General features: G+C 41.2%; 1 protein-coding gene across 1 annotated transcript in view; it reads right to left on the bottom strand.

The window, feature by feature from the left end:
- Positions 1 to 17,056, bottom strand: part of SNAP91 (synaptosome associated protein 91) — a 142,236-nt gene that overhangs the window by 84,129 nt on the left and 41,051 nt on the right. The window contains exons 3-6 of the mRNA XM_075862088.1: positions 10,207 to 10,349; positions 5,829 to 5,904; positions 2,359 to 2,461; positions 1,216 to 1,309 (exon numbers count right to left, since the gene is read on the bottom strand). Of these exons, the coding sequence (XP_075718203.1) occupies positions 1,216 to 1,309; positions 2,359 to 2,461; positions 5,829 to 5,904; positions 10,207 to 10,349 (416 nt within the window). The remainder of the gene's footprint in view (positions 1 to 1,215; positions 1,310 to 2,358; positions 2,462 to 5,828; positions 5,905 to 10,206; positions 10,350 to 17,056) is intronic.

The raw sequence follows: 17,056 nt of genomic DNA on the forward strand, positions 1-17,056 counted from the left end.
ATATAATTTCTTAAAATCTCTGCTCATTTCCCTTGGAAACGCACTACACAAAGGACCTGCAGCTTTCCGCGGATTTTAACGTCTGCCTCCTCCCCCAGCTCCCAATGTAAATGACAAAGTTCATAAGCTGGACTGGTTTATGCTTTGTAATTCCATATTTCCTACTGTACAGTGGCTGCCAAACAGAATTGACATTCAAAGCTTCAACGCGAACAAGCAATTCCATCAAGAGCTTTTATCACAAGCCGAAGCCACGGAATTCTCTAATAAACCCGTTAATGGGATGGCCGTTCTCTTTACAAGTAACTATCGGTCCTGCAGTCAGTAAAATCATGTACGTTTGTAGTAATAATTTTTTTGCTCGCTCCCTTAATTTGGCCAACATTCTTCATAGTCATGGGATTACTTGTAATCTTTATTAAGACTATTTTAATTGCCATTTAAAAGGCATACTAACCGGTATTTGACTTAATACAGAAAATGAGATTTTTATTATTTTTAAACACCTACTGCGGTTTTTCACAACTTAGCTTCCACGCTTAGTGTTTAGACTGTAGTCACAATAGAAAGTATTTAAAACATTCTACTGCTGACACATCGTAATAAACCGGAATCTTTTATAAAAGACTGTACAAAACCAGTAAATCGATCTACAAATTAATCTCTAGGGTTGTTTTGTGTGCCTATCCCTAGGATAGCCATCACTTTAGGATCAGTGGGCGTCTGACCTCTAGCACCCCCACCAATCCTAGGAATGAAATGGGCCACATCACTACTCTAACCCTGCGGCCCATTTATGAGTTTTCCCTGCACAATGGAGAATCTATCCACCCGACAGTACAGGGAACGGCAGCGGACCCCATTCAGATGATTAGGGTTGTGATGCAGTTCCCTGCACAGCAGGTGGCAGGGGCACCGCTGTGCAGGGAAAAAATGGGCTGTATCACTAGAGCAGCACTGCCGCCCCTTAATTCCCAGGATTTGTGGTGGCACCAATAAAAAGATCAGTGGTCCCAATGATAAAGTGATGGCATATCTAGCATCACTTTATAAGATTGGAATAACCCTATAACACTTTACTGTATCAGATCTTATCCAGGGATCCAATTTATAAGCTTGCTCCAAGTCTACAGACGTAATGACCATTAGTAATCTACTTGCTTTTTATCTAAGATGTTAGTACATGCGTAGTAGTCTGTCTTATGGCAAACTTACATCAAACTCAAGTAAAGCATCAATTTGTCCCTGTAGTATTGGCATGCCCTTGAGTAACTTTTCTGGTACCATTGTTCGCATTACTCCTTCAGCACTGAAAACAGAAGAAAATATATTTAAATCAATCGGAGTAGAAATGTATCTTTAAAAAGTGGAATGCATCATCAGAAAATAACCTATTGTTTAAATCAATGGTTTTAATGTTAATCTTTTTCAAAACATTTTTTGTGGTGTTTTTTCAGGTTATTATCTATATTTTAAAATAATCCTGAAATCTTGCAGTTTTCACTCTGGCCACTGCGCCTCACAATAGACTGACTGACACTTCCTGTTCTGTAGAGATCACTTTTCAATAGGCATCTCATTGTTACGGGGGGGGGGGGGAAAGAAACACTGATTGGAAAAAGATAACATAATGTAGCAGTATTTGGTTCTAATGAGTAAAAAAAATATAGGCGATATATTCGGGAATCTGTCACAGAAAATGCAGTGCAAACTACAGGCAGAATGTTATGGAGTGGGGGAGCTGATACCTAGGTTAACCTTTGAACACCATTTTACAGTTAAAATATAAAGATGATACAAAAAGTAGAGTATGTTTACAAATACATTATGTTATCTTTTACAGATCTTGAGTTACATTATCTTTTTAAGGGGCCGGGCGTTAACTTAGGGATCCAGCATGGCAGGTCACTATCAATGATGTGATTCTCCTATGTTGGTAGTCCTTTTCTATCTATCTGTGTAGATTCATTTTTTAAATATTAAATTATATATTTTTTAGAATTGATCTAATAAAAAAAAAATAAAAAAAATACACACTTTAGATTTTATTTTCAATAGACTTATAGACTCAATTTACATTACCGATAGAAGAAACTATCTTATAGCCTACACTATTCCACAGCTAACTTATACTTCTATACGTATATAGTAAGCAACATGTGTATGTGGTGTATAAAAGCTTTAACTTATGAGCGACAACCTGGTAATTCTAATACAAAAAAGGACTAAAAATCTAATTGTCATTTTTTGTAAAATTATTTTTATATCAGAAAATAGAGATTCAAGTAATCTATAGAATAAAATACATGATATGCTGCACAAAGTGACTGTCTATTACAGACGAATGAATGGTTATACCCTTTTTTCACCCTGGCGAAGTCAAATGCCATTTGTCTGTAAGAGAATGCTTTTTCATTGAGATATCTACTGTAGCGCCTAATAAACGTTGACATATCATAACCTGCAGGAGAAAAAAAAAAAGGGATAAGTACTATTGATTTCAATGATTCACATTTCATACAGTCCTGCAAGGCTGTACGTAAAAATTGTATTATTTTTTTTAAAGGGGTTCTCCTAAAGACAAGCCTTTATTAAACAGAAAGCAGACGGGGCAAGCCTTGACTGGCCAGACATCTTCCCTGGAAATGCAGCATTAAATATCAGCTAGGGCTGGGCGATTAATTGAACATGTAACCTCGATTAATGAACGATTCAGACCACATCCCTTTTTGCATACCACACCCCCTATTTCTACGCTACGCCCTTGAATATTTATCCCGAGCCTGCTTTATACAACTGTATATAATATACCCCCTGACACTGCCCCTACACAGTATATTGCCCCATAGCTGCCCCCACACAGTATAATACCCCTATAGCTGCCCTCTACACAGCATAATGCCCCCATACCTTCCCTCCACACAGTACAAAGTCCCCCATAGCTGCCCCCACACAGTATAATGCCCCAATAAAGCCTAATAAAATATATACTCTCCTAACCCTGTTCCAACGACAAGTGGAGATCCCCTCTGCCCCTCCGGTCTGTGTGGCTTGGCGCAGACAGGCGCGATGACATCACTGCCTTGCGCCTGTCTGCGCAAAGCCGTGAGCATACATAGTGAATGGCGATACATAGTCAATTGTAGAGAAGGAACCTTATGGCTCCCTGCTCTACCATTGGATTCCACTGTATCTGCGTCCGGAGGATGGACATACAGATGAAACTGTGAAAAAGATTGAAGAAACCGAAATGCAAAGATGACGTCAGTTAATTGTGCTGAATTTTGGTTATTTTTTAATTACCAAGCCCTAATGGCAGCCGTTCCAATGAATGGCTATCCACGCCACGCATGGACAGGCTGGGCTTGGCAGAGTGTGAACTACCCCTATAACGCGGCTCTTTTTTCTGGCTCAGAGGGGGTTCCAAGAAGGCCATATGGAAAGGAGTCATCCTGAGACATTATTTGCACGCCATCTGTTTCACCATTTAAGGAATCTCTTCAACGCTGAATGCTTTATTCAATGAATCTCTTGGTCCTGGAGGTAAGATTTTGACGAATACACAATACAGATATATAATGTGCATGATGGTCAGAAAATGCTATAGAAAACAAATGCCGCAGTGTAGCCCACCAACGGCAGACATATGGAGCGGACCTATATTTTATGATGTATATATAGATAGATAGTAATTGATCTCTATAATGTATTAATGTCATCCAGGCATAAGGCACAATGATGGCCAATTAGGCGTCTAACCACAATTACTATATGCAGGTTCTTTATGGTTTCCTTTAGTTTTCTGGTTCCTAGACACAGGGGTCAAGAATGGCATCGCGATACAAGTAAAGCAGCATCACAAATAAACCATGCTAAACAACCAACTTCGTCCTGCATCGCTTTGGGCCTGTTCTCAGCGGAAACGAAAGCTGATGTGAGGTTCCGTCTGAGGTTTCCGTCGGGTTAACCCCCCAGCGGAAAGTCAAACGGAAACCTCAGCTTCCGTTACCCTTACTATTGAACTCAATGGTGACAGAAACCTAGCTAATGTTTTCCGTCTGTCACCGTTGTGACAGGGTTCCATCGTTTTGGACTAAATCAATAGCGCGGTCGACTGCGTAATTGATTTTGTCCAAAATGCATCACAAAATAAACATCACCCAATATAGTTCAGATCTGTATACCAGTAAAGGTTCATTACAAGGTACAGATACGGATTGGATCGCTATTCGCCATAGAGTGCCTACGATTTGTCTAAATAAAAATAGAAAATTCTTGGTTAGCTGTACTGCAGCAATGATGGGCCGACTACCCGCAAATTATCACTGCAGCCAATCACAGGTCTCAGCGGTGATACAGCAGTCATGTGCGGGAAGTTAGCACATCAGCACTGAAGGAAAGCAAACAGGCTGTTGAGTCCACTGGAGCGGCCGGATAGTAAGTGTGTAAACTTTTTATTTTATTTTTAGCAACTTCCCTGCATTAAGCCAATTTTTTTTCTCTTTGGACTCTTGGAAAGCCACTTTAAAAGTTAGCAGATTTATTAAATATGCTCAAGTAAACATCTCTCCTTCAATGCACCACTTAACCACATTCATAGCAACCTTATTACCACCAAACAAATTAGGCCAAATTTTACATACAGAGCACCTAGTGAATAGGTCGGTCCTAATAAGAGATTCACATTTGTGGCCCTCCATAAAAAAGAAAAAAAAGTTTTTTATATAAAGTTTTGAAAAGCATGTATAAAATGCATTTTTTTTTATATGCGTTTCTGGTGGCAATTTTTATTTCGGGTAATTTAGTCCATTTAAACAATGGACTGCATAGTGACCAATGCAATTCAATAGGGCTATTTTTTCACGGAGTGTGTGACCGTTGCATGTAACACCACATGTCCTATTCTGGTAAGTTTGTGTGGATCAGACTCGTCCATTGATCTCTATGGGTGCGTAATAAAAACAGACCGAACATAGATGACATCCGTGTGCTGTCCGTTTTTCACACATCAGTGGCTAAAGAAATGCAGAGGAAAAGTAAAACTAGGAAGTGCTTGCAGAGAAACACGAACAAGAAAAACTGAGACCACACTGACGCAGCACGGACAGTCATACGCATGAAAAACGGCACCTGCGAATGAGGCCTCATAGGATCTTATGGATGCTTTAGCATAATTGGGGTTGGTCGTTACCGTGAAGCAAACTTATTAGACTGAGCTCATGGACCCCACCAATGAAGATTTTAGTAACACTTTCAGCTGGAAAATATTGTATATCCATTACCAGTTTATACCCAAATGTGCAGATAAGCTATAAGCTTTATTCTTTTCATGCAGCATAAAGAATAAAAAAAACACAACACATTTCTAAATTTGGATTGTATTGTAACGTAACCGTGTCCAAGTGAAATCTGAGATTAGATTCTATGGGAGTGCGCCACTTCATCATTTTCTACTTGGGACTTCCTTTAAAATATTGGATGAGAACACTGCAAGGGAATGGAATCCTTGACACAGATGTCACTTATGAAGGATGCCAAGAGGTCAGGGCTAAAAATCATTCAAACTGGAAAAACTATTCTTCTTTATTTGGAAGCTAAAAGTAGCTACAAGTCAATGCGAAGAATCCTGTGTGTCTACAAGGGACGGAAAACATTACGGGCAAAATAGAACATTGTCTACCAGATCCTATTTTCCCTAGGAAGAACCTGCTGTGAAAAAAAAAAAATCATAAAGTAAAAATGTATATTTCCTGTTAAAATGTATGAACGAACAAAATAGTAAAGCAAAAATAATGTACACTAAACGAGAAAAACAAAAATATTCTTACCATGTGATCCACTTTTATCCAAAAAGTTGCTAAGATTAAATAGTGTGTTTCGTGAGGCCAAATACTGGATGAATCTCTACAATGCAAAAAAATAAAAAATTGTTGAAAGTATTTACACATACACAATCCACATGTCACATTGTGCTGCATTTTTTTTTAATTACATTTAAAACACAATTAGCATGTATGTATGTATTTATTTATTTGTATAGGCACTTTAGGTTTCTTCTGTATACAAGATTTAGCGGCGAGATGTCGAACAGAGAACCACAAAATCAAGAATTGCATCCCACTGGAGTGACGTGGAAGGGCTCAACCCTAGGATGGGCACCCAGCTTACCCCATCAGGTTGGAGAAGCTGTGGCCTAGTTGTAGGCAGAACACGATTTTTTTACCCAACTCCAGGTGTAAAAAAAAATGTAATTAAAAAAAAAAAAATATAAAAAAAAAAAAAAAAATGCACTTGTTTGCACAAAAATAAAAAGTTTCACCTCAATTGCGGTTTCTCGAATCTTGTGGCAATTCCATTCATGTACAGTTAGGTCCAGAATTATTTGGACAGTGACACAATCTTCATGATTTGGGCTCTGCATGCCGTCACATTGGATTTGAAATGAAACAACTGAGATGCAATTGAAGTGTAGACTTTCAGGTTTCATTCAAGGGGTTGAACAAAAATATCCTGTGAAATGTTTAGGAATTGCAACCATTTTTCTACACGGCCTCCTCATTTCAGGGTCTCAAAAGTAATTGGACAAATTAACATTACCATAAAGTGTTTTTTTTTTTTAATACTTTGTAGCGAATCCTATGCAGGCAATGACTGCCTGAGGTCTGGAACCCGTGGATGTCACCAAACGCTGGGTCTCCTCCTTGTGATGCTTTGCCAGGCCTTTACTGCAGCGGTCTTCACTTGTTGCTTGTTTGTCTTAACCCCTTAATGACCAAGCCATTTTTTACGTTTTTCCACAGTCTCATTCAAAGAGCTATAGCCTTTTCATTTTTGCGTCGACATAGCTGTATAAAGTCTTGTAATTTTTAATAGCACCATTTTGGGGTACATAGAATTTATTGATTAACTTTTATTAACTTTTTTTTTGGGGGGGGGGGGGGGAATAGGAAAAAAACCCAGCAATTTCGGCACACTTTTTTGCGTCCTAAATTTACGTCGTTTACCGTGTGGTATAAATAACACAATAACTTTATTCAGCGGGTTGTAGCGATTGCAACGATACCAAATTTGTATAGTTTTTGCATGTTTTACTACTTTTACACAGTGAAAACACTTTTTTTTCAAAATTATTTGTTTTTGTGTCTCCATATTTGAAGAGCCGTAACGTTTTTATTTTTTTGCCGATGCAATTGTAGGGGGCTTTTTTTTTGCGGGACGACTTGTAGTTTTTTACGGTACCATTTTGGAGTAGATGCGACTTTTTGATCACTTTTTTTTTTTTTTTTTAAGGCTGGATTCAAAGAAAACAGAAATGTTTGCAGGTTTGTTTTGTTTTTTTACGCCGTTCACCGTGCGGGTTAAATGATGTAATAAGTTTATAGTCAGGGTCGTTACGGACGCGGCAATACCAAATATTTGTAACGTTTTTACTTTATTTTGTTTGTTAATAATAAAGCAGTTTGTAAGGGGGAAAAGTGGGTTTTTCATTTTTTTTTTTTCACTTTTTTACTAGTCCCACTAGGGGACTTTACTATGCAATTATCCGATCGCATTTATAATACACTGCAATACTTCTGTAAAACGGACAGGCATCTGCTAGGTCATGCCAGAGGCATGATCTAGCAGGCATTCACGACAGGCAGACCTGGGGGCCTTATTAGGCCCCCGGCTGCCATCGGAGACACAAACACTCGGCGATCTTATCGCCGGGTGCCGGTGGGATGAGAGGGAGCTCCCTCCTTCTCTCCAAAACCACTCCGATGCGGTGCACGCTATCAGGGCCGCATCTGAAGGGTTATGGGCCGGTCACTAACGGGTTAAGCAAGTGAAATGCGTGCTCGATCGGGTTGAGATCTGGTGATTGACTTGGCCATTGCAGAATATTCCACTTCTTTGCCTTAAAAAAAAACCTCCTGGTTGGCTTTCGACCTTGCTGCATTTGGTTGAAACCGAGCAGAAAGTATATCCCTGAACACTTCAGAATTAATCCGGCTGCTTCTGTCTTCAGTCACATCATCAATAAACACTAGTGACCCAGTGCCTTTGGCAGCCATGCATGCCCATGTCATCACACTGCCTCCACCATGTTTTACAGAGGGTGTGGTGTGTTTTGGATCATGAGCCGTTCCAAGCCTCCTCCAAACTTCTTTAGATGTTGTTTGGCAAAGTCTAATCTGGCCTTTCTATTTTTGCACCTTGTGGTGAACCCTCTGTATTTGCTCTCATGAAGTCTTCTCTTTATGGTAGACTTAGATACTGATACACCTACTGCCAGGAGAGTGTTCTTCACTTGGGTAGATATTGTGAAGGGGGTTTTCTTCACCATGGAAACGATTCTGCGATCATACACCACTGTACCAAACTGTTGATTTGGCCACTCCTAACATTTGTGCTCTCTCTGATGAATTTCTTAATTTTTTTCAGCCTAACGATGGTCTGTTTCACTTGGATTGAGAACTCCTTTGAACTCATGTTGTGGGTTCACAGCAACAGCTTCCAAATGCAAATGCCACACCTGGAATTAACTCCAGACCTTTTACCTGCTTAATTGATGATGGATTAACGAGGGAATAGCCCATGCAGCCCATTAAATGGCTTTTGAGATAATTGTCCAATTACCTTTGGTTCCTTGAAAAAGAGGCAGCAACATATTAAAGAGCTGTAACTCCTAAACCCTTCCTCAAATTATGATGGTAATACCATCAAATAAAAGCTGAGAGTCTGCACTTTAAGGCTGGGTTCACACGACCTATTTTCAGGCGTAAACGAGGCGTATTATGCCTCGTTTTATGCCTGAAAATAGGGCTACAATACGTCGGCAAACATCTGCCCATTCATTTGAATGGGTTTGCCGACGTATTGTGCAGACGACCTGTAATTTACGCGTCGTCGTTTGACAGCTGTCAAACGACGACGCGTAAATGGACTGCCTCGGCAAAGAAGTGCAGGGCACTTCTTCGCCACGTAATTTGAGCTGTTCTTCATTGAACTCAATGAAGCACAGCTCAAGATTTACGAGCGTCTCAGACGGCTCGCAAAATGCGAGGAGGAGCATTTACGTGTGAAACGAGGCAGCTGTTAACAGTCTGTCTTTTCACACGTAAATGTCTCTCATCAAGTGAACATACCCTAAGCCCATATTGATTATATAACTGTATATTCAATATGTCTCGGTAAACAGCTAAAATGCCAAAACTTACAGCAGAGCAAGCGTAATCTCGCAAGATCACGCTGTAAATGACAGGTTACAGCGAGATTACGCTTGTTCTGCTGTAAGTACCACAGAAACGTTACCGAAGTGTCGGGATTGTGAATAGACATCGCGTCCTGGCTGGAAGGAATGTCTATTCACTGTCTAAACACTTCAGTATCGTTAATATGTCAGTATAAGACAGCACATACTGATCTAGCAGGATCCCTATGCGCTGAGGAAATGAATGGAGAGAAGTGTATGACGCCGATTGCTCACTGATTGCTCAGCGTCATACACTCCTCTATACAATGCCCACTTGGTCTAAAGTAAAAACACGCCCAGTTGGGCATTAAGAAAGTCATTAGCATAAAGCTAAAATCGCTAACAACGTAGTAAAAATAGATAGTTTTTCTAAATAAAAAGCATTACTGTCACCTACATTACAGCGCCAATCTCCTTATGTAGGAGATAGGCCACTTATAATGTGGTGACAGAGCCTCTTTAAGGTTTTTTCAGTCCTAAGAAATTGATGGCCTCTCCTCAGTATAGGCCATCAATAAAGGACACCCCCACCAATCAGCTGTTTTAAAGGGGCCGCAGCGCTCGTACGAGCGCGGTTTCCCGTTCATTTGAACATGCTCGTACTGTGAATCGCCAATACACTCGTAGCGGCCGTTCACAGTATTACAGCCTTCTCCCATTTACTTCAAGTGTGTCTGCAATTCACAGAATGAGCAGGTGAGGAATGAACGGCCGATTAAAAACAGCTCATCAGCGGGGGTCCCGGGAGTCTGACACCGACTGATCAGATAATCGATGGCCTTCAATTTCTTAGGACCGGAAAACTCCTTTAGTTACATCTTGACGCTGCTTTTTTAGGCAAAAAAACCACAAAAATTAGGGGGAAAAAAAAACAACACTGCGGAAAACAATACTAAAAAGGAGTACTAAAAAGGACTCCAGCCTTTCACTGCCTCAATATTAGTGATACTGTGATACTAAAATATTCTTACCTCATTGCCATGGACCATTAGATGATGAGTTGTGACTAAGGCTTTAAACACAACCACCCAGCTGCTATTTGTGGCTCGCTCAAATAATGTGTCTGCCATCTGAGGGATATTCACATTTGTTTCATTGGTAGCTTGTATCAAATCTGAAAAGCAGGATAAAAAAGGTTGAAAATTATACAAAATTTAAAAAGGAGTCTGAAAGGTCGCAAAAAAGTCAAATGCAAAATTGTCAAATACCGCAGCTGGATAAAAATAGAAAAGGAACAATGGTAATTAGAATGGCTATTTTACTACAGTTCTGAAATCAACAGCCCAGTAGCCAGCATAATATCCACCTCACACATAATAGGTAAAAGGCGGGCCAATAAAATAAATATTTGGCCCGTGGGATTCAGTAAACGGTTTTCATATCTCCCATACACTAACGGAGAGGGACTTCTCCACAGGAAACAGTGACTGGGCACCCAAGTTCTCAGAAATATGGACAATAAAACGGTGGAAGCTTTTATAATCATTTGTGAGGACAAAGTCTGAACGGGGTTTACAGCGTCACTATACAAAGTGGCAATTATTTACAGTCATTCCTACATTATGGGTACTTGAGTGTCAAAGACAACGCCGTATAATTTTATTTAAATGACATTTAATAAACTAAATGTATTAATAATATAGAGATGGCACCATTAGTCTTTATTTGCACATATTATGGATGAAGAAAGCACACAAAAATAAAAAAAATTGAATGAGAGAAGACTCAAGACACATCCATTTATAATAAAGCCAGTGCGGGCAAATCAGCAGATTGCCACAGGTCCAGCTTCTCTCGCCCCTGTGAACAGCCATTACTGCCAGGGGAAGCCATGTCCAGGCATACATTTCAAATGAATGGCCGTCCATGTGATGCATGGATAGCTGGGTCTTACAGAGCGGTTCTCTGTTCTGGCAAACAGAAGGGACCCCCGGGCAGGTGACTCACCACCCAGTTGTCTGACCTCCACTGATTAGACTCTTTTTGTCGTGGCAAAATTCCTTTAGGGGCGACTTCACACGCTGCACTTTTTAGGTATAAAGCCACATTTGTTTGTTTTTTCATTTTGAACTACAAACAGGGCTTGATTTTTTTATTTTGTCTGACTTTTTTATTGAAAGAGAATGTAGTAAAATACAATATTAGCAAAAAAAGCCACCCAAAGACGCCATTTGACAAAAAAATGCCACACTGTGTGAGAAAGAGGCTTAAAGGAATAAAAGACGGTTCAGTGCACGTCCCACTTTTACCAGGCTTCTCTGTGCACAAGTACAGTCTGCGAGTTTACAAGATGGATACTTTCAATTCCGTTACATCTCCTAGGTCATTAGTAGAACGCTAATAAAGCTTGTGGGGATAACATAGGCCACCAGTGTAAGGGCTTGTCCACACACAACAGATTTGCTGCAGAAAATTTCTGCAGCAATTCCGTTGAAAAACGCAGACTTTTGCTGCGGCAAAAATGCACCATTGCCTGTGTTTTTTTACGGCAGAAAATGGTGCAGATTTTGCTGCATTTTTCACGATGTTAGGAGATGGAGACATCTCCTCTGAAAAACGCAGCAATTCTGGACACTTTCCACAGCAGGAATTGACATGCTGCGGAGCACTGCGTGGTTTTCACGCACCCATTGACTTCAATGGGTGCGTGATGCGCGAAAAACGCAGAGATATTGAACATGTCGCGCTTTTTACGCAGCGGACAAACGCTGCGCAAAAAGCACGGACTGTCTGTACTGCCCCATATACTTCTATTGGTCCATGAAAACCACGTGGCCTGCACGGACGCAATTCACGTTCGTGTGAATCCGCCCTTAATCTCATGGTAGCACAAGTCTCAAATAACTAGTTTTCATAAATACGGTGAATAAAACTCAGACCAGTAAATTTTGGATTAAAAATATCCGCGATGTTTGTTAATGGGAACATTAAATTACCAATATAATAATATAGAACACCGTTAAATAACCAATCCGCTTGAATTTAATAAATGACCAAGTCCTTCTAGCATTAACTGGGAGACTATACCCCATCTAAAAAACATTGCGACGCTTTAAAATTGTGGGAGGGGCGATTGCTCCAGATCTTGGAAAACTGGCACCGGATCAGCAGAGTTCTGGACTTTTAAAGGAGAATTCTTCCCGCCACAAGAACACGACCGTATTTTCATCCATCCGTAAATACGGTCCATAAATAAGAGTCCGTAGTCATCCGCAATTTTTCCACATATACAGTACGGTATCCGCATATACAGTCCGTAGTGCATCTGTACATACAAAAAGAATAAGATAACCACAAATGATGTGCAACATCTGCAAACCTGGCGTAGTTAAGGACGCACATCCGGAGACGTCCGTAATTACGGAGGCGCCCATAGAGTTCTATGGGGAGTCCGTGCCCTAATTACAGACAAGAATAGGACAGGTTCTATATTTTAGGGATAGTTTCTACAGAACGGACACCCATCCTTAAAAACACGGAAGGGTGTCCGTAACCCATAAAAAAAAAAAAAATGAATGGGTCCGTAATTATGGATGAAAAATACGGTCGTGTGAATGGGGCCTAACCAATACGTTCTGAACGAGCAACAGCTAGAATATTCTCGAACCTGCTGACCTGTTGACTTTAAAGGCCCTGTTCACACTGAGTTTTGACACATTTGATGCCGAAAACGCGCCAAAAAAATGCCTCCTATTGATTTCAATGGGAGGCGGAGGTGTTTTTTTCTTGCGAGCGGTAAAAATAAGCGACATGCCCTATCTTCGGGCGTTTACCTCCCATTGATGTCAATGTGAGGTCCGAGACTTAGAGAGAGTTTTTCACTGCGTTTTTTGCCCGCAGTGCTCAATGGCCGCGGGCAAAAAACGCAGCGAAAAATGCGGTAAATGGTGTGCACACGCACACACCTCATTATGCTAGTAGAAGCCGGCTATGCGATTCCATGGAAACCTTCGTATTAGTAAATGTGCAAGTACAGGAACCCAGAGGAGTTTTATCAAGGTTAACATTGGTTACATTTTTCTTTAATCCTTCTATATCCCCATCAAGAGCGCTGCTAGGGGCTTAAAGCAGAGTCTCTTCAACTAGACTGGGAATCCATTACTCTGCCTCCAATTACTACACAATACAGAATCCATTTACAAAGTGCAAGCAATTCCCTGACGTGGGCAACAGAAGCCTGCCAAGCACAGCCTGCGAACCTTAGCATCGTATGCGGCAGAGCTAACATAGCATGGTGGCGGAAGCACGAAGGGTTAAACCAGGAAGCTTCACCTCACCATTCAGGTCTTCGTAGGTTTACAAATTCTCTTTTGCGGTGGAGTATTTTGGTTTTGTGATATAAAATATCTTTACAGGTCAATATAAAAACAGATGGCATGTTACTGTATACCCTGTCAATAAGACACGGAGCTAGATCATCCACCACATGTAGCAGGACAGATCTTCTAATTGAAGTGGCGGCTTCACATTTCCCAATATTGCACATGATTCTGCGGTGCAATTGTTTGCTCCACAATACCGTCCAATGATAGGACGCATACGACGAGTATGAACATGCGGCGATTGTTCAATTCTGCAATCCGAGAACGACATTGCATTCACAAAATCCGGAAAATCTGACACAAAACTAGAAACCGCACAGCAGAAGCAATGTGTGTGGCCTTGTCCTTAACACGTAGCAGTCTTAACACCATAGTTCCTTGTCAAGACTGTCAAGCCATGGGGTAGATTTACTAATACGGTCTAAAACGTAGACATCTTAGTATTAGACTAGATGCGCCAAATTCATCACAGTGGCTCATGCTGGATGACAAACTTGGCGCATACGTTATACAACTTCTTGGCTGGCTTACTCTAGACTTCATGCGCCACAACTTTTCCTCAAGCCACGCCCCCTTTCCTGCTAAACCACTATTCATGTGGCAGGTGGTATATGCGCCAGAAATTGGTAAATCTGCCCCATAATATTTAGACATCACAATTTTAAGATCTAACATACTAGAAGACTTGTGGTTGTCATTTCAACCACCTGAACCAGTCACATGGAAATTGTCCAGCACTACCTTAACGAATAAAAAAATATATTTGTTTGGAACATTAGTTGTTAATGTATAAATAAGGAACATATCCCAGTGTCCAAACACACTAAATATACTATAAAAGTACTGTGCAAAACTTTTAGGCAGTTATAGAAAAATGCTGCAAACTAAGTATTCTTTCAAAAATAGTAGGTCTCATGCACACGAACGTAAAACGCCCGTAATTACAGGCCCATAGACTTCTATTGGCCCCGGGTACCTCCCCATATGCCTACGGGAAGGTGCCCGTGCCGTTGAAAAATATAGAACATGTCCTATTTCAGCCCGTAATAACGGCACGGCAGGCCCATAGAAGTCTATGGGGCTCCCGTAATTACGGGTGGCTACGTGTGTGCACCCGTAGTTACGGGAGCGTTGCTAGGCGACGTCAAGGGATAGTCACTGTCCAGGGTGCTGAAAGAGTTAACTGATGGGCAGTAACTCTCAGCACCCGGGACAGTGACTACCGCTGGATTTAATAGTATTAAAAGTCAACTTACCCAGAACTCTTCTTCTTCCTCCAGTCCAGTCTCCCGGGATGACGTTTCATCCCATGTGACCGCTGCAGCCAATCACAGGCCAATCACTGGCTGCAGTGGTCACATGGACTGCCGCGTCATCCAGGGAGGTCGGACTGGATGTCAAGAGAGGGACACGTCACCAAGACAACGACCGGGTAAGTATGAATTTCTTTTACTTTTGCTGCGGAAAGGGCGGTCCCTTCTCTCTATCCTGCACTGAAAGAGAGAAGGGCTGCCGATTAGTGCAGTGCAATTTTGCAGCGAAAACGTGCCCATAAATACGGGTGGAATACTGGTGACACCGGACCTGTATTTACGGGCACGGGTCTGCAAATACTGGTGCAATACGGGTCGAATACGTGTGACCAAGGACCCGTATTTACGGGGAGGACAAAAATAAGTGTGTGCATGAGGCCTAAGGTTGTTTTTTGTTTTTTTACCAATTAAGAAGATACAAAGAACAGAAGAGAAATCTAAATCAAATCAATATATGGTGTGACCGCCCTTTGCCTTCAAAACAGCATTAATTATTCGAGGTAAACTTGCACGTCATGGATTTTATAGTCCGGTATATGACTAACCAATTATACCAAACAGGTGATAATGATCACCATTATCACCTATGTAGGGAAGAAACAAAGCAATGAAGATGTCACTGAAGTGTAGACATTCAGCTTTAATTCAAGGGGGTTTAACAAAAATATTGCATTAACTACTTAGGAATTCCAGCCATTTTTTTTTACATAGTCCCTCCATTTTTTACAGGCACAAAAGTAATCTAAAACCAATGGACATTACCAGATGCCGAGTTTCCCCCCTTAAGATGCTTTGCCTTTTCTGCAGCCGACCAGTTGCTGCCTGTTTGAGCATGCATGAGAAAACTGAAGACCGAAAGAGCCACAATCGGGTTGAGGGCAGGTGACTGACTCGGCCATTGGAAAATATTTCATTTCTTTACCTTAAGAAGCGCATGGGTTGCTCTCACAGTATGTTTTAGGTCATTATCCACAGGAACTGTGATGCGCCGTCCTATCAGTTTTGCAGAATTTGACACTTTAGAATACATCCTGCTGCTTATATCAGCAGTCACGTCATCACTGGTAGCCATAAGTGCCCATGCCATAACACGAGTGCCCGAGCGCCACCATGTGTGGCAGATGATGTAGTATTCTTCAGATCATGAGCCCTTACTTTCCTTTTTATATACGGTTCTCTTCCCATCATTCTGGTACAAGTTCATCTTGGTCAGAACAATCTTCTTCCAGAACGGGACGTTTTTGTTTTTTTGGTGTTTTTAGACGTTTTCTAGCAAAGTCTATTCTGGCTGTTCTGTTCTTGAGTGTAACCAGTGGTTTGCATCTGGAGATAAACCGTCTGTATTTACATTCACGGAGGCGTCTCTTCATTGTAGACTTGACAATGATACGCCAGCCTCCTTCAGAGCGTTCTTGGCTAGATGTTGTGAAGGAGTTTTCTTTGATCAGGAAATAATTCTGCGATCATCCACTTTAGAAGCGGCTAAACCAAGAACATGTAGGTAACACTGTAGGTTTGTTTATTTTTTTTCAGCCTAATGAGGACCTCCTTCACTTTCAAGGACACCTCTTTAGACCACATATTAAAGTCCTTATTAACAACTACCAAATTCAACACGTGGAATCAACTCCCCTCCTTATTTCATGACAAATTAAGAAGATAAAGGGTTTGAACAGGCCGCACCCATCCACGAAACTGCTTAGTCAACTGTCCAATTATATTTGAGCCTGGGAAAATGGAGGGACCATCTAAAAAAAAATGGCTGCCATTCCAAAACGGTTAATGAAATATTTTTGTTAAACCCTTGAATTAAGGCTAAAAAAATCTACACTTAAAGAGGACCTGTCACTAGGTCCTAAAAAGTGAATCATCAGTCTCCCTTACTAGCGCGGTCTCCTGGAGTCCAGCAGTACCAAATATGCAAATGAATCGCTGGCTATCCCAGAAGGCGCCAACGCCACCGATTCTCCTGAGGCGGAGCTACCTCACAGCCTCCGATGCTGTCCTATCAGCCTGAGGTGGCTTTACACACACTGTCTTAGCTCAGCGTGGTCTCAATCAGGGGGAGACAAAAGCATCGCTGAATTCCAGGAGACAGCGGCAGTAACGGGAATTGATGGTTCACTTTTTAGGACCTAGTGACAGGTCCTCCAAGTCACAGCTTCATTTCAAATCCATTGTGGTGG

This window comes from Rhinoderma darwinii, chromosome 4 (assembly GCF_050947455.1).
Source record: "Rhinoderma darwinii isolate aRhiDar2 chromosome 4, aRhiDar2.hap1, whole genome shotgun sequence".
Classification (NCBI taxonomy): domain Eukaryota; kingdom Metazoa; phylum Chordata; class Amphibia; order Anura; family Rhinodermatidae; genus Rhinoderma; species Rhinoderma darwinii.